Source organism: Macaca mulatta, chromosome 12 (genome assembly GCF_049350105.2).
Source record: "Macaca mulatta isolate MMU2019108-1 chromosome 12, T2T-MMU8v2.0, whole genome shotgun sequence".
Lineage (NCBI taxonomy): Eukaryota > Metazoa > Chordata > Mammalia > Primates > Cercopithecidae > Macaca > Macaca mulatta.
In genome coordinates, this window is record NC_133417.1 from 26552088 (window position 1) to 26574555 (window position 22468).

The window sequence follows — 22468 nt, forward strand, 5'->3', positions numbered from 1 at the left end:
CTAATAATGAAGAATATATTATATGTTTATGGCATTTCTCAGGCAAGTATTGTAGTGGTAAGTGATTGGAAAAAAAAGTGCTTATCATTTCAGGTTTTGAGATCACCATTGAACACCCACACACAGATGTGGTGAAATGTACCCAGTTAGTAAGAGGTAGGTGATCCTTAAAACTTTTAAGATAAGTATTAATGCTTTTTATTATCTATAATTGATTTGGGTGCTATTTTGTTGTTCTATCCTTTTGTTAGGTTGCATTAAAAGTAGGGGGAAATGTCATTTTTTAAGCATTACTTTTTAGTGCTCTACATCTGCCTATTCATCTACTTCTACTTGTGATTCTACCTGGTATGTTAGCTTCCTTTAAACATAGGTAAGAATCTCATTTCACTAAAACTTTGGAGGGCTTCCAAGTATTAGTACTCTATCCATCCCCCATTGAGCTCTCTCAGTCAGGTGTGGGCCAATAGTGCATAGGTCCAGAAAACAATATTAATTTTAGGTTTGTGTCAAACTTTGACTTTTTGAAAAGTGATAATAGTTGAAGAATTTTGAGGCCAATCTCAGGCCTTTCAGATAAAAATTGCCTTTGTTAAAAGATTTGTCAGTATGGTGGCTCCCACCTGTAATCCCAGCCCTTTGGGAGGCTGAGGCAGGCCGATTGCTTGAGCTCAGGAGTTCGAGACCAGCCTGGGCAACATGATGAAACCGCATCTCTACAAAAAACACAAAAATTAGCTGGTTTGGTGGCACACGCCTGTAGTCTCAACTATTCAGTAGGCTGAGGTGGGAGGATGACTTGAGCCCAGGAGTCTGAGGTTGCAGTGAGCCCAGATCATGCCCCTGCACTCCACCTTGGGCAACAAGAGTGAGACCCTATCTCAAAAAGTTATTTTTTGGGGGGAAGTGTTTTGCCCATATTCGTTTGGGCAAACTAAAATTGATTCAATGTATTTTTCGAGGGTCTTTGACATTACTAAAAGTGATTTCCTTTTTATGTGTAATGGAGAAATAATTATAGGGCATAAAAAATATAGTTTGTGGTGTGCCTGTTAAGCCTCTTGTTTACAAACAGGAGTACTTTTTAAAAGTGTTGCTTTACTGCTTGTAAAGTATCTAGTAGTATCTGATACAGCATTTTTCTACTCCTGAATAAATCCTATATATCTGTTGTGTCCCTAGAAACATTTTTTACACAGTTGCATGTTGTTCTGCTTCTTACTTCTACTTTCCTGTTTCCATTTCAAGTGTTAATGTATTCATAGCAGCCACTTGGGACCTGTAGTGTGCCATTTTCTGTTACTTCCTTTTTGAAAATAGAATTTTGCAGTTTCATTCATTTACTACCAAGCTTTTTTAGATTTATCCTAAACAAAATGAGTAAGACTTTTGAAAGTCTTGTGTTTTTAGTATTTATCTAAGTATTCTCACATTTTATTCATTTTAAATTGAATTCATTTTGTACCTAATGATTTATTATGTTAGTGGCTACAATTTTTTAAAAATTGTCTGATAGTATCATTAGGAAGTGGACGTCTGAAAATTCAATTTGTATTTTTTGTAGTAGCATACATTATCATTTGTAAGCTAGAGCATATTTAACTGTGGTTCCTGTTCTTCGTGGTTATATCAGTGTGTTTTATAGCACATTTTCATGTCAATATTACAGTATAGCATAGAATTGTATACATAACTAGTTGTAGATGTTGAATTAAGAAAAAAGGGTTAGTTTTTTTAAAAAACTTGAAAAAGGGTAAGCTAAACTTTATAAGCATTGTAGCCATATAATTTGCTTTAAATTGAGAGCCTAACATTAGTCGAAGGGAGTATATGTTTAAAAATATTACTTATGAATATTAACTTAGGAAATTGGATTTTCAGGTTACTGTTGTGAAATGAGTCAACTTTAAATTGTTTATCAGAGATTAATATTTTTTGTACATGTTCTCCTACAACTAAAAATTCTAGAGAGACATGAAGTCAGTTTACTTGAAAAATGAAATAGTAACTTTTAAAACATTTACAAAAACTACAAATTTGATATATCCAAAACAAAATATTTAGACCAGATTATTTGTTGTTGTTAATGTTAAAATGTGACTGATTCTTTGAGTACAAACCATGTATATGTTTAATGTCATTTTGTCTGACTAACATTTCAGGTAACGATAGAATATATATCACTCCATTTTAAAAGTATTCTTTCATGTTTTAGTGTCTTTTTTTTTTTCCTTTACTCTTTTACAACTTTCAGCTAACAGCATTTCCCCTCTATTCTTCTCTATTGCACAGTGACTGTTTCTAGATCACTGAATTTAGATACATCCCTAGGTGAAAATTGCTAATGGCATTTTTTAATTATTATTTTTTCCTTCTCTACGTATTTTTATTCGGGGGGGAGGGGAAAATAAATTTGATTTCTGTGAAGTCTTTTTCCCCCCTCTGGAGATGAGAAAGTTGATATTATGCTACTTTGCTGCAGAATTGGCTAATGTCATTTTACAGGGACCTTCACTTCTGTGATTTCTCCTTCCCTCCCCACCAGGAAAGTCACACTGCCTCCAAGACATCTGATGCTTTGACACTCTTCCTTAGCACAACTCTGCTAAACCCCAGTCCCTTTTGTAAAACCTTTATGTTGATGATCCACATGGGGCAGCAGGGATTACAGGTGCCATGAATAAAAAATAGGGGAGGGGGGAAGAAATTTGAGGACTGTTAGAGGGGTGGAGTTGAGATAAACTGATCCTAGGTGAGCAGAGGGGAAAGGTGTGTCAGTGATTGTGGATGTAATTGGGAAAAAGGGAAATGATAACAAGGGCATCCCTGTTGGGAAGACTAAGAGGCAGAATAAGGGGAGGGAAAACTTCAGTGTCTTAAGCTGATTAAAAATTGCCTTTCTGTTGGGGACCAGTGTTGAAGCATTCTGATCCTCCCTAGAATACCTGTATCTTTCCTAAGTTTGTCTTTTAATTACATTCTGTAATTTGAAATAAATTACAGTGGAGCCTCCTGTGTCTATACCCGTATGCTGTTTCTAGGTTTATTCTCTGTTGATGCTTAATAGCATGATGAAAAACTGAGCAGTTCGTGCTCTGTGTTTTGTGGGGTGGGGGTTTGTTTTGTTTTGTTTTGTTTTGATGGAAGTATTTAAGCCAACTTAAATATGACTGAGGATTAAGTCTGGCAGGCAACTCTTTGTATTTTGTATTAGACTTCAAAATCTTTTCTTCTTCTTCTTCTTTTTTTTTTAAATCCAGGAGAATGCTTTATTGCAACTTTTAGCTGACTAGATGCTTAACTTAGTAACAAGTTTAGCCCTTGTAACTGGCTAGCTAAAAGCAAATCGGCTTGTTTCTCAGATCTTTGGGGGATAGCAAGAAACATTTGAGTGAATGTTGTTGAAGATTTTCAGTAGTATAGAAAATGATGGCGCTCTTGTGATATTTGTAAGTAGTAAGTAAAATTTACTTTTTGTGTACAAATCTTTGAAGTTTTTGTTGTGTTGAGAACTTTTTGATGGTAGCACGTTAAAGCTGATAGTATTGTCTTCGTTTTTTTTTTTCTTTTCTTACAGCAAGCAAGGATTTGGCACAGACATCCTATTTCATGGCTACCAACAGGTTGTTATCCTGACCCTCTTTGTTGCACTGTTGTAGCACACTATAGCTTCCTTTAATGCAGGGCCCCCTCAATGTGTCTCTTACCCTTGTTGCAACAGGAGACTGGACCATCTACTGTGGTGGTACCTTCCTGTTTGCTTTGCGGTGTATTGTACAAGGGACTTTGGGCACAGAGGGGTTAAATGCACAATGTGAAGTGTAGTGGTGCTTTCTGATGACATATTCTCGATTTGTGAGTGCATAAGTCTAAAATTGGTAGCCTGAATAGCAGCTAAAGATTACAAAGAGCTAAACTTAACGTAGAAATTCGAGCAACTTGGTAAGTATAAAGCTATTTCCAGTTTACAATTATAGTTAAATGACAATTTTTAAAATTTCACGTTGATCCAGTCTTAACTTTAAAATACTCTAATTAAAGTTTTTTTAATAAATAAAATTTATGTAATTTGAAATTTTTTTCCAGATAATACCCACTAGTAGCAAGTTAAAAGTAGTCAAGTCCTATCCATGCCTGGATTTGCATAAACACAATTTTTCTTTTTTTTTTTTTAAACAAAAAAACCTTCCTTTTCAGTTTATGTAGAGTAAAAAATGGTATGCGTTTATGGCTGATCAGATAACATTTCCATCATTGAAACTGAACTGGAAGAATAGTTTTAAGGAGCCTTTAATATATAATTCTGTTCTGTATTTATTTTATTAATGATTTAAATTTGTTTTTTTGAGTGGATCATTGGGGAGAAGGGACCACGCCAGCTTTGTAGGGTCCCTAATTTCTTGTGACACTGATAAGTTTTATTTACAGTTTCGGATTGGCAAATACTGCTATATTTTCTCAAATATCTGTTGTTGGGATTTAACCTCTATCCCCAGTAATTCTGAACAACAACATAAAAAGACTTAAATTTGAAACTTTGATTAGAAAAGACCAGCTGTGACACATATTAACATGCCCCATATTTGGCATATAGTGGAAGGAGAAAGGTAGTATTTTTGCAGTATTTAATAACATTGAGCCTTGAAGCTGTTTGGCAAAAGGTAAGTTTCCTTTGTGGCTTTGCCGAAAAACAAGGCATAGGTTTACATAGATATGTGTTTAATTCTCTCTGCTTCACTAAAGAAAGCAAATGCTTATTAAGCCACATCAGATGGGATAATCCCTGATTATTGTGACATTGAAATTACTTTGTCAGTTTTACAAATAGTCTTTATTTTTACATTTACATATTTACCATGACATTACAAAAGAAAAATACCACAAAAAATTTACAGTGTTATCTATATAGTGATTATTGCAAATATACTATCCTCTTCTCCTTTTATAAAATACTTCAATTTTAGATGTAAAAACAAAATTTTAAATATTAATATATTAGTAGTAGTAATATACTGTTGGGAGTGAGGGGAAATGTTCATTATATGTAGATTTTTTAGTACTAGAATTTTATAACTTAGCTTTTAATTTAATAAGGTTTTATACTCTAGACTTAAAGATAGAGTTTAAATTTTGCTCTAATCTTACTGGTAAATGTTTTTCTTTGTTTTACATACTTGAATTTTTATGGCTCTCCATTTTCAAACCTGCTCTGCAACAGTCTGCATCTTACAACCTTCTGTCTTCAGTACAAACCAACAGTGATAGCATGTGTATGCATTCATTTGGCTTGCAAATGGTCCAATTGGGAGATCCCTGTATCAACTGATGGAAAGCATTGGTGGGAATATGTGGATCCTACAGTTACTCTAGAATTATTAGATGGTAAGTAGAGAAAATACATTTTTAACAATTTGGATTTATCTAAGTTGGCGGTTGTCTGAATTGACAATAGAAAGTGTCAGTGCGCTATCAAATGAACAGAATGAAAACAAGAATTCATCAGCCTAAAGAAAAAAAGAATTGAATCTGGAAGCTGTGCTCATACCTGTAATCCCAGCACTGTGGGAGGCTGAGGCAGGAGGATCACTTGAGCCCAGAGGTTCAAGACCAGGCTGGGCAACATAGACCCTGTCTCTACAAAAAAATGTTAAAAATTGACTGGATATGGTGGTGCACGCCTGTAGTCTCAGCTACTTGGGAGGCTGAGGCGGGGTGATCGCTTGAGCACGGGAAGTCAAGGCTGCAGTAAGCCTTGAAGGCACTGCTCTACTCTAGCCTGGGTATATATTAACTACCACCAGATATCTAAAGCTTTTTCAGGACTTAAAAAATAAATAGATAAGGTTTAGAATTCCATAAGCTGACAAGATAAGAATAGTGATTTAAAGTATACTAATTCTGTTGAGTTTTAAATGTGTATACTGAAAGTTGAGTGTTAACCGTGAAGCAGTAAACTAAAGGGATTTTCAGGAGATTGTGTTTCTTGCTCTGTATTACCATTGTTGCCTTACATTGTTAAATATGAATACACAAGGAGAAATTGTGCGTATGTGTTCTGTTAATTAGGAGCATGGAATTTTGGGGATGTTTTGATGAGAAATTCCTCTGGTTGAGAAGTAAAAGAAGCTGGCCAGAAATGGCAGATTCTTGGGATTAGGGCATTTTAACCACGTACTGTAGATTTCAGAAAGAAAACAGATAACACTTCTTTTTTTTTTGAGTCAGTCTCACTCCGTTGCCGAGGCGACAGAGTGCAGTGGTGCAGTTTCAGCTCACTGCAACCTCTGCCTCCCGAGTTCAAGCAATTCTCCTGCCTCAGCCTCCCAAGTCGCTGGGACTGCAGGCACGAGCCACCACACTCAACTAGTTTTTGTATTTTTAGTAGAGATGGGGTTTCACCATGTTGGCCAGGCTGGTCTCAAACTCCTCACCTCAGATGATCTGCCAACCTTGTCCTCCCAAAGTGCTGGGATTACAGGCTTGAGCCACTGTGCCTGGCCTTGTTTTGTTTTGTTTTTTGAGACAAGATACTCTGCCCCCCAAGCTGGAGAGCAGTGGTGCAATCTGGGCTCCCTGCAACCCTCTGCCTCCTGGGTTCAAGCGATTCTTGTGCCTCAGCCTCCCAAGGAGCTGGGACCACAAGCGCATGCCACCACGCCCAGATAATTTTTGTATTTTTAGTAGAGACGGGGTTTTGCAGTCCACCTGTCTTAGCCTCCCAAAGGGCTGAGATAACAGGTTTTTGAGCCTCCATGCCCTGCTTGAAGTGTTTCTTTAAAATAGGGATCTGCAAAGAGTAACACTATTTTAGAGTTTGTGGGCCATAAGGTCTCTGTTGCAACTATACGACTATACCATTGCAGCCGGAAAGCAGCCATAGGGCAGTTTGTAACTGATTGTGTGTGGCTGCGTTCCAATAAAACTTTGTTGACAAAAATAAATGACCAGCCATGTTTGGCCAATTATCCATAGTTTGCCTATTCTTATTTGTGAAATATGCTTCTTTGTTTCATCCCTTTATTTTCTATTTTGTTCTCCACCTGGAAAAAATTATCCCAGAATATATGTCTCATGCTGTATTATTGCTGCATGATTATAATGTTTTTCTTAAATTGTTAGAGGCTTTTTCTGAGTTTATCCAGAGGAAAGGAAATCTTCAATGAGTTGAAATGACATCTAAAACTCAGTGAGGGCTTATCTGTTCTATAGCTTGAAAATCAGGTTATCTAGATCATTGTTTTAGTTTAATAGTCACTAGATTAAGATTAAGTAGGCAAAATCTTTTTTTTTCTTCTTCTTCTTCTTTTTTTGAGACAGAGTCTCGCTCAGTCGCCCAGGCTAGAGTGCAGTGGCGCAATCTCAGCTCACCACAAGCTCCGCCTCCTGGGTTCAAACAATTATCTGCCTCAGCCTCCTGAGTAGCTAGGATTACAGGTGTGTGCCACCACGCCTGGCTAATTTTTGTATTTTTAGTAGAGACAGGGTTTCACCATGTTGGCCAGGCTGGTCTTGAACTCCTGACTTCATGATCCACCCACCTCGGCCTCAAAGTGCTGGGATTACAGGCTTGAACCACCACGCCTGGCCAGTAGGCATAATCTTAACAAAAATAGTTTATATACCTGGTGCTGAAGTAAAAAGATCACAAAAAAGTAATCTGCCTTTTATCCTGACTTTAGGTCAGAGGTTAGGTTGTGGTTTATGTGGGGTTTTTTTGACACAGCAGGAGCTACCTCATTTCCATTCTGAAAAAGGTAAAGTTTATTAATTTGGAGAGCAGTTGAATAAGAATCTTGGAGACCTGATACGTTAAGACTTTCACCATGTTTTGCAGCCCTTTTTTTCTGTGTCAGTCACAAAAAGGCAATTCAAAATTTAAGACATGAAGATGTGGCCGGGTGCAGTCACTCACATATCTTGAGCACAGGAGTTTGAGCCCAGCCTGAGCAACATGGCAAAACCCCGTTTCTACTAAAAATACAAAACACACACACACACACACACACACACACAAACCGGGTGTGGTGGCGCACTCCTATAGATCCAGCTACTGTGGAGGCTAAGGTGGGAGGATCACCTGAGCCTGGGAAGTCAAGGTTGTAGTGAGCTGTGATAACGCCAGTGCACTCCAGCCTGGGCAACAGAGGAAACCCTCTCTGGAAAAAAATAAAAAGACATGAAGGTTTATCTGAATCTTAAGAGTGCAGTGATACTAGTATTATTACTTACTGAAATCACTTAACAACTATGTTCCAGAAAAGAACATTGGCTTAGACAGTAGCTTTGAGAGAGAAGGGCCTCTATTTTAGGCACATACTGTGATTTTTGTGCATATAGCTAATTAATTACATTAATGGATTATTTAACAGATTCTTTTGTTCTTCTGCTATAAAATTTAATACAGTAGGATACTTAAGAAAAACAAAGCTTACATTTTGTGTACCAGATTTTGGACCAGAACTTGAAGTGTATTTAATGTTTTACAACCAAGTTTTACAGAAATTGAGTCAAAACAATTTTGGTAATGTTGGACCCAAAAGTAGAAAAATAGTCTTTTTTTTTTTTTTCTTTTTCTTTTCAAATGAGGAAGTGAAGGTCTGGGCATTAGGGTTTTTTTTCATCCAAACTGGATGAAAAAGCTCATGAGACTTTAGCAGGGACTAGTCATAACATTGTCAAGGAAATTACATCTTGAAAGATTAATGGTTAAATTATAGCTTGTCTGAATTGTCAATCTTAACATTGGCTTAGAATAGTTTACAAAGAAGCTTGCTATTACAAAATGAACCTGTAGTCTCTACTAATAGAGGTTCCCCCAGTATTGAAGTTGAATTGGCATTATTAATATTATGTGGTATTCTAATGTATTTGACTGGTGAATATTTGAGAGTGGCCAGTAACTATTAATGACATTATTTTGGGGGAATGAAACTATAGTTCATCAAAACCACACTACTATGGAAAAGTGGGTCATTTCATTGTAATCAAAATTTTAAGAAAATTGATAGAAAAAATTACAACCAAGATAGTTTGCTAATATATTAATAGTGTTGATTCCTAAGAAGTATGAGTATAGTTGGAGGGATTTTCCTTTTTAAAAAAAAAGTCTGGGCGTGGTGGCTCACACCTGTGATCCCAGCACTTTGGGAGGCCAAGATGGGAGGATCACTTGAGGCCAGGAGTTTGAGACCAGCCTGGTCAACATAGTGAGCCCCTGTCTCTATTATTTAAAAAGAAAGAAAGAAAGAAACTCAAAATATTGCATAGTTCCCTGTATACCCTTCAGCTTCTCCTGATACTGACATCTTACATAACAATATATGATTATCAAAACTAGGAAGTTAACATTGGTGCAATACTGTTAACTAAAGCACATATTTTATTCACTATTCCATATTTTTTCCTGTTGTAGGATCCCATGTTCCATTTAGTTGACATGTCCCTTCAAGTCTTCTCCAGTCTGTGACAGTTCTTCAGTCTTTCCTTGTCTTTCATAACACTGACACTTAGAAGAATAATGGTCATTTTATACAGTGTTCCTTAGTTAGGGTTTGTCTGATGATTTCTCATTATTATGTTGAAGTTACGTATTTTGAGCAAGAATACCGTAGAAGTAGGTTGGGTCTTGTTTGGTGCATCATATCAAGGGGTACAAAAACTGGTAATGACAACCGTGATCACTTGGTTACAGTGGTATCCTTAAAGTGGTTTCTGTACTTTAAAGTCACTATTTTTTTTCTCTTTGTAATTAGTACATTTCATGGGGAAGATACGTTGGGATTTTACAAATAACCTTTTTCCTCCAATTTTTGTCCACTAATTTTAAAGAATCTATTGATAGATCTTGCCTGCAACAAAAATTCACTGTGTTGTTTGCCTAATGAAGATTTTTTTATTGGGGGGGGATTATTTTTAATGCTACTAGATTTTCCAGAGATTCTAATTAAGCAAGTAAAATCAGGAGGGAAAGTAATCGTTACAAAAGGATTCAGCTTTGAAAATGCCGGTTGAGAGTTGTGTGTACTTCTGTATATGCTGAGGATTGAGTAGGAGGGTAAAAGTGAAGTAGATGAACTCCTAGCGTTCCTTTTTAATACTGCCCACTTAAGAGAAGTTTAAATCCTAAAGGCACCTTCTAAGTTTCAAATTTAAATTTTATTTTTAGAGCTAACACATGAGTTTCTACAAATATTGGAGAAAACGCCTAATAGGTTGAAGAAGATTCGAAACTGGAGGGTAAGAGAATTGACAGGGTTTAACAGAATTTCAGTCTTTTATGTAACATTTACATAGCTAACCAGTTTGAATTTTTGTGGTTTAATAATCTTTGCCGTATTCCTGAATAATTCAGCGTGTCTCAAGTTACATATACTCACATATTCAATTACTGAGTCCAGTAGACTTTGCTAAAGTACATTATACTTTTAAAAAATTTTTCGCAGTGATTATGACGAAAGTATCCTCTTCATTTTACAAATGGGGAAACTGAAGCCTAGACAAGTTAAATTACTTTCTCAAGTGCTGGGCTAGGATTTAACTTGTATCTGATTCTAAAATTGGTGTTTTTAGTTTTTTATAGCTTTCTTTTATACCTCTAAATGAGGCACTTATTTACTAGCAACATTAAAACCTTGAACCCCAGGTCATTTTATTTCCATATGTTTAATATATAATGTTTTTAATGTATTAACTTTTATAAGACAAGAAATTTGCATTAAATTGTTTTTCTATATCACTGCTTCTTCTGTGTTTTATTTTAATAGGCTAATCAGGCGGCTAGGAAACCAAAAGTAGATGGACAGGTATCAGAGACACCACTTCTTGGTTCATCTTTGGTCCAGAATTCCATTTTAGTAGATAGTGTCACTGGTGTGCCTACAAACCCAAGTTTTCAGAAACCATCTACATCAGCATTCCCTGCACCAGTACCTCTAAATTCAGGAAATATTTCTGTTCAAGACAGCCATACATCTGATAATTTGTCAGTGCTAGCAACAGGAATGCCAAGTACTTCATACGGTTTGTCATCACACCAGGAATGGCCTCAACATCAAGACTCAGCAAGGACAGAGCAGATATATTCACAGAAACAGGAGACATCTTTGTCTGGTAGCCAGTACAACATCAACTTCCAGCAGGGACCTTCTATATCACTGCATTCAGGATTACATCACAGACCTGACAAAATTTCAGATCATTCTTCTGTTAAGCAAGAATATACTCATAAAGCAGGGAGCAGTAAACACCATGGGCCAATTTCTGCTACTCCAGGAATAATTCCTCAGAAAATGTCTTTAGACAAATATAGAGAAAAGCGTAAACTAGAAACTCTTGATCTTGATGTAAGGGATCATTATATAGCTGCCCAGGTAGAACAGCAGCACAAACAAGGGCAGTCACAGGCAGCCAGCAGCAGTTCTGTTACTTCTCCCATTAAAATGAAAATACCCATTGCAAATACTGAAAAATACATGGCAGATAAAAAGGAAAAGAGTGGATCACTGAAATTACGGATTCCAATACCACCCACTGATAAAAGCGCCAGTAAAGAAGAACTGAAAATGAAAATAAAAGTTTCCTCTTCAGAAAGACACAGCTCTTCTGATGAAGGCAGTGGGAAGAGCAAGCATTCAAGCCCACATATTAGCAGAGACCATAAGGAGAAGCACAAGGAGCATCCTTCAAGCCGCCACCACACCAGCAGCCACAAGCATTCCCACTCGCATAGTGGCAGCAGCAGTGGTGGCAGTAAACACAGTGCCGACGGAATACCACCCACTGTTCTGAGGAGTCCTGTTGGCCTGAGCAGTGATGGCATTTCCTCTAGCTCCAGCTCTTCAAGGAAGAGGCTGCATGTCAATGATGCATCTCACAACCACCACTCCAAAATGAGCAAAAGTTCCAAAAGTTCAGGTAGTTCATCTAGTTCTTCCTCCTCTGTTAAGCAGTATATATCCTCTCACAACTCTGTTTTTAACCATCCCTTACCCCCTCCTCCCCCTGTCACATACCAGGTGGGCTACGGACATCTCAGCACCCTCGTGAAACTGGACAAGAAGCCAGTGGAGACCAACGGTCCTGATGCCAATCACGAGTACAGTACAAGCAGCCAGCATATGGACTACAAAGACACATTCGACATGCTGGACTCGCTGTTAAGTGCCCAAGGAATGAACATGTAATAATTTGTTTAGGTCAATTTTTCCTTTACTTTTTTAATTTAAAAATTGTTAGAATGGAAAAATTCCTTCTGATCTAGCAGTGGTAACCCCTGCTGTTGCTGCCACTGCTTCAATATTTGTAAGTGCTGCTTTATTCTTCATTCTGAAAAGAAGAGATTATAGTAAACAAGTCTTTATCTCCACATATGATAGTGTTATAAATACTGTAAAAGCATGGAAGGTGCAAAACTCAGTATTTCTACAATTGCAGCTAAGAACATTAGGATGAATGGCTGGCTGCTTCTAGGAATATAAGATGCCTCAAGCATTCATTATTTATGATTTGAATACTGTAGCTATTTTTTGTTGTTGCTTGGCTTTTGAATGAGTGTAAATTGTTTTCTTTTGTGTATTTATACTTGTATGTATGATTTGCATGTTTCAAAGATAAAGGGATAAAACAGTATACTGATAACTGTTTACAAGAAAGTGGAGAAAAATGTACATACATTTTTGTATGTTTAGATATTACCATAAATACTCAGGATTGGAGCTGCTTGTAAGTATAACAATATACAGAATAACTTTATTTTATCTTGTCAGAGTCCATCACTAATCTAAAACAAAGGTGGCACTTTTTTACGTTAACCTTAAACTCTAGGCCTTACTGGAAGCCACTGATAGGGGACACTTCACTACCAGATGTGTATGCAGTGCCACAGATGGTCACGTACACTGTGAGGCACTGAAATTTTGCCTTCAGAGGTTCTGACCAGATTGGCTGCTGAAATAGCCCCTAACTTTCTGAAGGCTTGAAGAGGAAAAAATAAAGTTTACATACTCTTGATGTGAAGTGCATTTAAATGTTTGTTGGCTTGTTGCAGTTCTATGAAACAGAGCTGTTAATAATGGTTATGTGGATTACTGTGATTTGAAAACTAAATTCACAATAACTTACCTAGTAGAGACTTAGTGAGTTGTTTCCTTTAAAGAATTTTACACTACATATTTTAGCAGTAAACGGGGATCACTTTTCCTTTAGCATTCAGAATGACACCACATTCTTAAATATACTCCTTCCCTGAAGCGTGTTTGTGTGTGATGCCATATTTCTTTTTCAGGTAAATGTAGTCTTCCTTATAAAAATGAAATTAAACCTATGCTCTCTCAATTCTTTTATATTCTAACAATAAATAAAAAAGAAAAGATTACTGACTGTGCATTGTACCTGTATTTATAGTTATGGTTATCAGGAAGCTCTGTAAGAAAGAAGAGGTCAGCCTCCTAGGCAAACCACTAGTGGAGGTTTTACATTTGTTTGCACATCTCAGTGTATTTCTGTTGAGGTAAAGTTTGCACAGTCATCTGACTTCTGATCAAACATTGGATTTTAACTTGTTTAGATTTTGTCCTAAACACCAGTAATATGGCTCTTGTTTATCAGCTAATCTTGAATTTATTCTGTGGTAAATCTTTGAGTTGAGTATATTTGAGATTGATTGGATTCAACCTCTTGTTGAACTGAAAACAATTTTTTTTTCTGTATTTTTGTTACAAAGCCACTGATATGTGCACAATTGTAATTTTACTCGAGTATGTTGCAGTTTGTAAATATTAGAGTTTAATCTTGTGCTCTACCTTTATTTAGCAATTATCTAATAGCTTTATAATTTTTAAAGATAATTGTTCTTTATTTTGTCAATGTTATTTGAACTTGGGGTACTTAGGAGCCTCTTTGTAGGGACTGTGCCTAGGTAGCATGTCCTAACATTTGTTCTTGTCTTGCATAACTTTAGTGATCTTTGTCATTATATGTAACTTTGTTGCTCTGTATGGCATAATATTGTATCCATAAACATGGTAATTTTGATACAGTTATACTTTTACAGTGGTACATAATCCAAGGACTAGTATAGAATTAAGCGAGTGCAAGATGAGGGAGGGAAGGGCTTTCTTGATAATTTAGATGTGAAACCTCTACAAGAGCTATCATGTAAAAACTACATAAGGTGGTTGTGCTACTGTATAGTTGGGGGTGATAATACCAGGAATTTTAATAAGATTTTGTAAAGAATATCCAGAAAAGTAGTGAACTTATTTTCAGTAGACATAGATAACAATGTGAATATTTAAGGTCTGTGACTATAGTTAAACTTCACTAAGAATTTGCAGAATTGTTTTGAGATGTGGGAATAAAGGTAATTTTATTGAATCTTCATTGGTGCTAATGATGGACAGTTAAAAAGATAGCTAGTGTATATTGTTATGGGTCAGTACTTATTAGTACTTCCAAAATTGAATTTGAAATGCTATGTATTCACTTTTCACTCTGTAAATGTAATTCTTTACAATGACTTTATTTATTAAAGGGCAGCCAGTTGTCATTTTTACAGGATTGTGTGAGCTATTCAAACTCCTTAACCCCTGAACAGGATATTAAGCTTCCAGAATAACAATGGGAATAAATATGGAATCCTTTTTAAGTTTTATTTCCATTAAACAGAAACCCTTATAATTCATACTATCATGAATTTGTTTTATCCATCTCATTTGCATAACAGTTCATCTGCCTGGTCCCACTAGGCTCTACCAAAGAAAAAGACTCTGATGAGTGGACATTATTACTGTGACTCTTGCAAGTAGCCATAAATAAACCAAAATAGAATCAAATTTAGGTATGAAATTCCACATGTGCAAAGTACTGTTAAGGTGATAACATTTTTGATGAGATTTTAAAAACAATATTTGAAATATTAAAAAGCATTATCTTTGAACGTCCTTTAAAAGAGTGAGTCATTTTTAAGTTGTGTTTTCCCTAGATCACTGATTTGTTACCTTTACACAGAAGCACGTTGCAAAGAAAGGCTTTACTTCTACCTCTTCCAGCTAGTTTTCCAATATTGAACTGTGTCCCTCTAAATATTTGCCTTAGCTATTTCAAAATAGATATTTTCAGAACCAAAGCAAAGGGGTGATTTGTTCACTGAAACATTCTTAAGAGGCCTACTTAACAGGCAGTAGTAGTCTGTAGTGGTAAAACCTCACAGTTTCTTAATTGCAGGTATGTAAATACCAAAAAAGTCCTGTTGTCAGCCATAGATTTATCTTTGAAAGCAATTAAATGTGCACCTTGGTCTTCCTCTGTGCAGATTCGTTCTGGTTAAAGTTCTTATTCAGAGTCATCTAAAAGAAATTTCTAACATGATGTATGGTTTCTTGAATGTCATGAGTAGCTGCTTGTATTACTTTGTAGCAACAGATTGTATTAATATTACGTAGAATACCTAACTTTTTGGGCCTATCCTCTTTGAACTAGAAATGACTACTTGAGGGCTCTTTCAGAGAACCAATATGAAATGTTTTTGTTAGTACCAAATACCCTTGCCTTAAAAGGTTTCAAGCACATTTTCCTTTATATTTGAGAACTTAAATTGCTGACTTGTATTCCTTAGGCAACCTTAGAAATAAACCACTGCTTATAGCTGCATGAATGTTATGCACTTCATGAGTACAGTTAGTTGATTAGATATTTCAGGGTTTTGCATTTACTATAGACATGGGGACTTTTTTAATGTGATAACATCTTAGGAAAACCTTTCTCAAGATATTACACGATTTCCAATTTTATCCAAATGAAAAGCATACCTGCTTAAATTTAGGATGTCTTTGCTGAGAATAGTTGGAGGCTCTTGTTAGGAAGAATCGTGGATTCAGTATTTCTAACCTGATTACTGCCTCAGAGGCTGTCTTGGGAGGCAGTAGGATTCACTGACTACCTTTACCCAGATGAGGGATCAACAAATCTCACACTTGAATTAAATGAGTTGACGGGACAGTAGGTGCTAATTTCATGCGCCCTAAGATGGGCTTATTTAGACAGGAATTTTTGCATTGGAAAAGCAGCACATTCTCTGACCTTGGGTACCAAGCTATGATACTAATTTGAGAATCACATTCTGATACGTTAATATCAGAAATCAGTGAGCAACCTAATCGCTGTAAGCTGACATATATGGAAGCTGAAATCAAAAGGTTGCTTGTTTTGTTAGTTTCCCTGGAGCATCTATCTTTAATACATCTTGCCAGTGGGACTGAAGAGCTCAAAATGTTTTAGGCCTAATACCATACATTCATTTTCTGCTCTGCAGTGTCGATTTGGGCACAGCCAGTTTTTGCCTCTGTGGCACCTTTCTGTAGTTTACTGTTACCTATTCTGCCTGACAGATTGCTTAAGTAGGTTGATAAGATGCATCGAAGATTGAATGGCTAGGAGTAATTCTCTTCTCATACAGGCAACTGAACTTCACTGTGGAATCCATTTATCTCAAAGGTTTGAGGGCCGTCTAATTTCCTTTATTTTCAAGTATGGGGCGGAAACTCAAAATCCCGAGCATTGCCGCTTTAGTAGCTTGTTTGATTTGCCTATTGTTTAATAACGAGTACATTCTTAGTAAGTGATGAGTACATTCTTATTTTTAAGGCATGTTTTGTTTTTTAAGCAGCTTCATTTTATTAGAAAAAATTCATACGTACTCATTTGTTGTAAACAGTGATTGTGGGGTTTCATTTTCTGAATGTACTCAAAACTCCCAACAATTGAATAGGATGTTTGCTAATAGAAAATCTAAAACAGGAATATGTGTATATGGCATGAATTAGTCATTGACTTTAAGCTTCTTATCCATACAAGGAACTAATAAAATGTGTTTATTGACAACATAAATCCAAGGCTCTAACATGTCTTGATGTGAATCAGAAGTAACTTGCAGGTGTGGCGCAGTGGCTCACGCCTGTAATCCCAGCACTTTGGGAGGCCAAGGCGGGCGGATCACCTGAGGTCAGGAATTCAAACCAGCCTGGTCAACATGGTGAAACCCTGTCTGTACTAAAAATATGAAACTTAGCCGGGTGTGGTGGCGCGTGCCTGTGATCCCAGCTACTTGGGAGGCTGAGGCAAGAGAATCGCTTGAACCCAGGAGGCAGAGGTTGCAGTGAGCCCAAGATCGTGCCACTGCACTCCAGCCTTGGAGACAAAGTGAGACTCCTTGACAACAACAGAAGTAACTTTCAGTCCCTGGGAAATGTGAGATCTCTAGTATAATTGACCCTTTATCCAAGTAATTTCATGTATCATTCAGGAGTGCAGGCTCTGGGATTAGATGGTCCATGCTCTAGTCTCAGCCCTACCATTTAATAACAGAATGACTGGGCGAATTACTTGATCTCATGCTTTGATTTTCTTCCCTATAAAGTGTTAGTAGTCGTACCTGTTCGTCATAGAGTTGTGTAAGGCTTGGATTGTCAAGGAAAGCTAGATAGAATAGCATTAAAGAGAATCCTAATAGAGGGGTAGATTTGGGATACTGGATGGAATGATGAAGGCCAATCCAGGTGTATAACTGGAACGTATTAAATACTGCATTCCTGCTGTGTCCAGAATTCTCTTAAATTGTTCATTCTGATTTCTGTTTTAAGATTTTCTTGTCTAACCTCTTGCATCACTCCCATAAAAAGCACAAATAATTGCAATTATCTGGAAGGGGAATTACCTACTTAAAATTTTTTTGTTTTTTGAGGCAAGGTCTCACTCTCACCCAAGCTGCAGTACAGTGGTGTGATTTTTGGCTTACTGTAGCCTCTGCCCCCCAGGCTCAAGTGATCAGCCAACCTCAGCCTCCTGAGTAGCTGGGACTACAGGCATGTGCCACCATGTGCCTGACTAATTTTGGGTTGGGTTTTTGGTTTTGTGGTTTTTTGTTTTTTGTTTGTTTGTTTGTTTGTTTTTTGGTAGAATGGAGTTTTAGCATGTTGCCCAGGATGGTCTCAAACTCCTAGGTTCAAGCAGTCCGCCCACCTTTGCCTGCAAAAGTGCTAAGATTACAGGTGTGAGCCACCACGCCCGGCCCCTTCAAAAATATTTAAACATAAGCTGTTCTTTAATAAGGCCGCTCGCCAACTTCCCTCCCCTTCCCAGCAATTTCCCTGCACCTTCCACGTGAAAGAAAATGCAAGCTAATTGCAATAACTTTGATAAAGTAGAATTAGGATAGAAAAATCACTTTTAAAATACATTTTCAGGCTGGGCGCAGTGGCTAACGCCTGTAATCCCAGCACTTTGGGAGGCCAAGGCAGGGGTCACCTGAGGTCAGGAGTTCGAGAGCAGCCTGGATAACATGGTGAAACCCCATCTCTACTAAAAAATAAAATTTAGCCAGGCATTGCAGTGCGTGCCTATAGTCCCAGCTACTCAGGAGGCTGAGGCAGGAGAGAATCTCTTGAGCCTGGGAGGCACAGGTTGCAGTGAGCCGAGATAGCGCCATTGCACTCCAGCCTAGGCAACAGAGCAAGACTCTATCTCAAAACAATAATAATTTTTAAAAATTAAAAATAAAACATTTTCAGCCTAAATGTAACAAATACTTTTTGTATCACAGTTAAGAGATTTGTCTCACTGGTACTGACATCAGTAAGGGCTTGTTCTATTATCATAATAAATTGGATGGGTTTTAACTTTACAAAGCAAGTAATTCAATCTAACCAAACTCATCCAAGTTCATTTGTGTATTCCTTCACCCCTGCCCCCTGCACTTTTCAATATAATAAATTGTATGTTTTTATTTTAACTGTAGCATATGGCCTGCCTATTCCTTCCCCTCAACACCACCTCCCAATACAATGTAGGGCCTCACTGATGAAAGATTTTTATTGTATTGCCATGAAATTAAGAATCTTACTTAGACCTTTCAAATGTTCAGACACAGTTGAGGAGGCCAGTTTTCTTTCATCTTTCACGTCAGCCTGTTAGTGACTGCCTTATGGATGAATTCAGCCATGGATTTTCATAATGTCATGTCCTGTCAGTAGGAAAAAGCACTATCCTCTATAAACTTGACAGTGTAATGGCATATAGAAACTTTTTAAAAACTTTATTACCAGTAGAGATAGAAGTTGCTTACACCAGAGATTTTTTAACTGGCAGAATCACCTGGAAATATTTTTAAAATGCAAGTTTCTACATTTAAATAGCCGCTTTCAACTGAATTAAGTGCAGCTCGTATGAAGAATAAAGACGGCCTGGTAGGTGATGGTAGGTAGCTTTTGGCTGCTCCTTGAGCAGATTAAGTGGGTTATTATCTTGGAGCTACTCATTACACAGTGTATGACTAAAGTAGGTTACAGTTAAGGAGATGCTGTAGATCTACTTTTTAGAACTTGGGGGTTAAAATGTATTTGGTTGAGCTTGGGCCCAGAGTATACAGGAATTTAGCACATAATGTGAGTTTTCAATGTGATTGAAAACTCAGCGGTTGTGCCTGGTGAAAAGGGTGATGCTCATGGAAGGGAGGACAATATTACTGCTAAGTGAACAATGAAAAGCTTTTCACACCATTAAAGTACTCAAAATCAAGAACTGGACTGCTGTATCTATCGTCATCACAGTGGTATTTCACTGGACTCGGTAAAACTAGGATGTGACTGCTACCATTTATAAACTATGAGTTTGTGGGAGGCAGCAGGGAAGAGCTTTATGGGTGACAATCCAACTCCCACCTTGAGTTGGATAGCCTTAAGAAAGCTAGCTCTGAACCCTGTTCTTTGTTTAATAAAGGAAGAAGGATACTGCCATCCCAATCAGCAGCTAGAAAGAAATGATGTGCCTTTTTCTGCCGAGAGCTCAGTGAATGCTAGCTATCCCAGCCCCAACCTACCTCCACTCCCAACATCCTTTCAGACCCTCTTCAAAAGGAAGAGAGCACACGTGGGCAATTATAATGAAGAGTGTAATTCCAAACAATTGGTCATGTCTTAAACCCAGTGAATAACAAAAACACAGAAGCTTTGAGGACCAAGGCTTGCCTATTGAAAATTTCAGTTTGTTTTGTTTTGTTTTGTTTTTTTGAGATGGAGTTTCACTTTTGTTGCCCAGACTGGAGTGCAGTGGTGCGATCTCGGCTCACTGCAACCTCTGCCTTCCAGGTTCAAGTGATTCTCCCACCTCAGTCTCCCAAGTAATTGGGATTACAGGCACACGCCACCATGCCCAGCTAATTTTTTGTATTTTTAGTAGAGACGGGGTTTCAGCATGTTGGCCAGGCTGATCTCGAACTCCTGACCTCAAGTGATCCACCCGCCTCGGCCTCCCAAAGTGCTGGGATTACAGGCGTGAGCCACCCTGCCCAGCCAAAACTTCAGCATTTTGAAGTTTCTGTTCAATATTCCAAAATTGTCTTCAGTATCCTTATATTTCAGTAGAATAGGAGTAAACTTGTTAACACCAACTTCATGTGTCTATTACTGTGATCTCTATACACAGTATTAACATGTCTTACTCTTTGCCCTTTCCCCATAGGGTTTAACGGGCTTGATTATAAATAGTTGCTTTAAAATCCAATATAATAATCAGATTTGAAAGAATGCTGAAAATCCCTCCAAAATGGAAAAGGAATAAGCCCTAACCTTTCAAAGTTACGTTGTTTCTGGTCATGTTGAGATACAAGCAAGTAAAATAAAGGACATATTCTTCCCTTAATTTCTTTTTTTTTTTTTTTTTTTTTTTTTTTTTTTTTGAGACGGAGTCTCGCTCTGTCGCCCAGGCTGGAGTGCAGTGGCCGGATCTCAGCTCACTGCAAGCTCCGCCTCCCGGGTTCACGCCATTCTCCTGCCTCAGCCTCCGAGTAGCTGGGACTACAGGCGCCCGCCACCACGCCCGACTAGTTTTTTTTTGTATTTTTTAGTAGAGACGGGGTTTCACCATGTTAGCCAGGATGGTCTCGATCTCCTGACCTCGTGATCCACCCGCCTCGGCCTCCCAAAGTGCTGGGATTACAGGCTTGAGCCACCGCGCCCGGCCTCCTTAATTTCTTAAATATGGAAAAAAAGAAATTTAAGAAAAGGTATACCGACAAAGACTCATCTAATGTTACACGTCCAAAGTAAAATCTGTTTTTACCTCACCTGGACAGCATTTCACATTTATTTCATAAAAACTAAAGCAGCGGGCTGGGCGCGGTGGCTCAAGCCTGTAATCCCAGCACTTTGGGAGGCCGAGGCGGGTGGATCACGAGGTCAGGATATCGAGACCATCCTGGCTAACATGGTGAATCCCCGTCTCTACTAAAAATACAAAAAACTAGCCGGGCGTGGTGGCGGGCGCCTGTAGTCCCAGCTACTCAGAGGCTGAGGCAGGAGAATGGCGTGAACCTGGGAGGCGGAGCTTGCAGTAAGCCGAGATCGCGCCACTGCACTCCAGCCTGGGTGACACAGCGAGACTCCGTCTCAAAAAAAAAAAAAAAAAAAAAAAAAAACTAAAGCAGGTTGGTTTTGACAAATCCTGATACTAGTATTAGAATACTCCTAAAGGTAATTTGTAGTTGAACCACCTTGAAATGATGGCAGCCAATAAAAATATCTGTGACTATAGCTTAGAGCAATAGGTGCTGGCTGGGCATGTTGGCTCATATCTGCAATCCCAACACTGGGAGGCCGAGGTGGGTGGATCATGAGGTCAGGAGTTCAAGACCAGCCTGGCCAAGATGGTGAAACCCCATCTCTACTAAAACTACAAAAATGAGCCAGGCGCGGTGGCAGGTGCCTTTAATCTCAGCTACTCGGAGGCTGAGACAGGAGAATCACTTGAACCCAGGTGGCAGAGGTGGCGCTGAGCCAAGATCACTCCACTGCACTCCAGCCTGGGTGACAGAGCGAGACTCCCATCTCAAAAAAAAAAAAAAAAAAAAAAAAAAAAAAAAAAAAAAAACCACAATAGATGCGAAGTTTAGTGGATGAGTAAGATCAACAGCAATGGAAACATGCTTAATCCTGGCCGGGCACAGTGGCTCACGCCTGTAATCCCAGTACTTTGGGAGGCTGAAGCAGGTGGATCACTTGAGGTCAGGAGTTTGAGACCAACCTGGCCAACACGGTGAAACCCCATCTTGGCCAACATGGTGAAACCCCATTTCTACAAAAAATACAAAAATTAGCTGGGTGTGGTGGTGGGCAACTGTAATCCCACCTACTCGGGAGGCTCAGGCAAAAGAATCACTTGAACCTGGCAGGCGGAGGTTGTTGCAGTGAGCTGAGATCATGCCACTGCACTCCAGCCTGGGCAATAGAGTTTAAGACTCAGATTTAAAAAAAAAAAAATGTGTGTGTGTGTGTGTGTATATATATATATATATATAGCCTAATCCACCAACTTAAAATGACTTGTAATACTACTAACTCATCCATGCTCACTTTTGTGAGGTCTACTAATGTTCTGGGAATGGCAGTATTTGAAGGATGACCTCAACAGAGGTTAACTA

At 38.1% G+C, this 22468-nt stretch overlaps 1 protein-coding gene across 5 annotated transcripts in view; it reads left to right on the plus strand.

Annotated features, from left to right (window-relative positions):
* Positions 1-14947, plus strand: part of CCNT2 (cyclin T2) — a 38671-nt gene extending 23724 nt beyond the window's left edge. Inside the window, exons 5-10 of one of the 5 annotated variants that reach the window (XR_001438529.3) lie at positions 94-156; positions 3578-3942; positions 5219-5382; positions 10166-10236; positions 10764-11913; positions 12015-14551. Coding sequence is in view for 4 of the 5 variants with exons in the window: in XM_001097597.5 (XP_001097597.1) it covers positions 94-156; positions 3578-3623; positions 5219-5382; positions 10166-10236; positions 10764-12182 (1763 nt within the window). In the remaining variant the exon portion in view is untranslated. Of the gene's footprint in view, positions 1-93; positions 157-3362; positions 3457-3577; positions 3943-5218; positions 5383-10165; positions 10237-10763 lie in introns of all 5 variants that reach the window. The other 4 variants (XM_015109965.3, XM_028830656.2, XM_001097297.5 and 1 more) reach the window with 4 other exon arrangements.
* The last annotated feature ends 7521 nt before the right edge of the window (positions 14948-22468 follow it).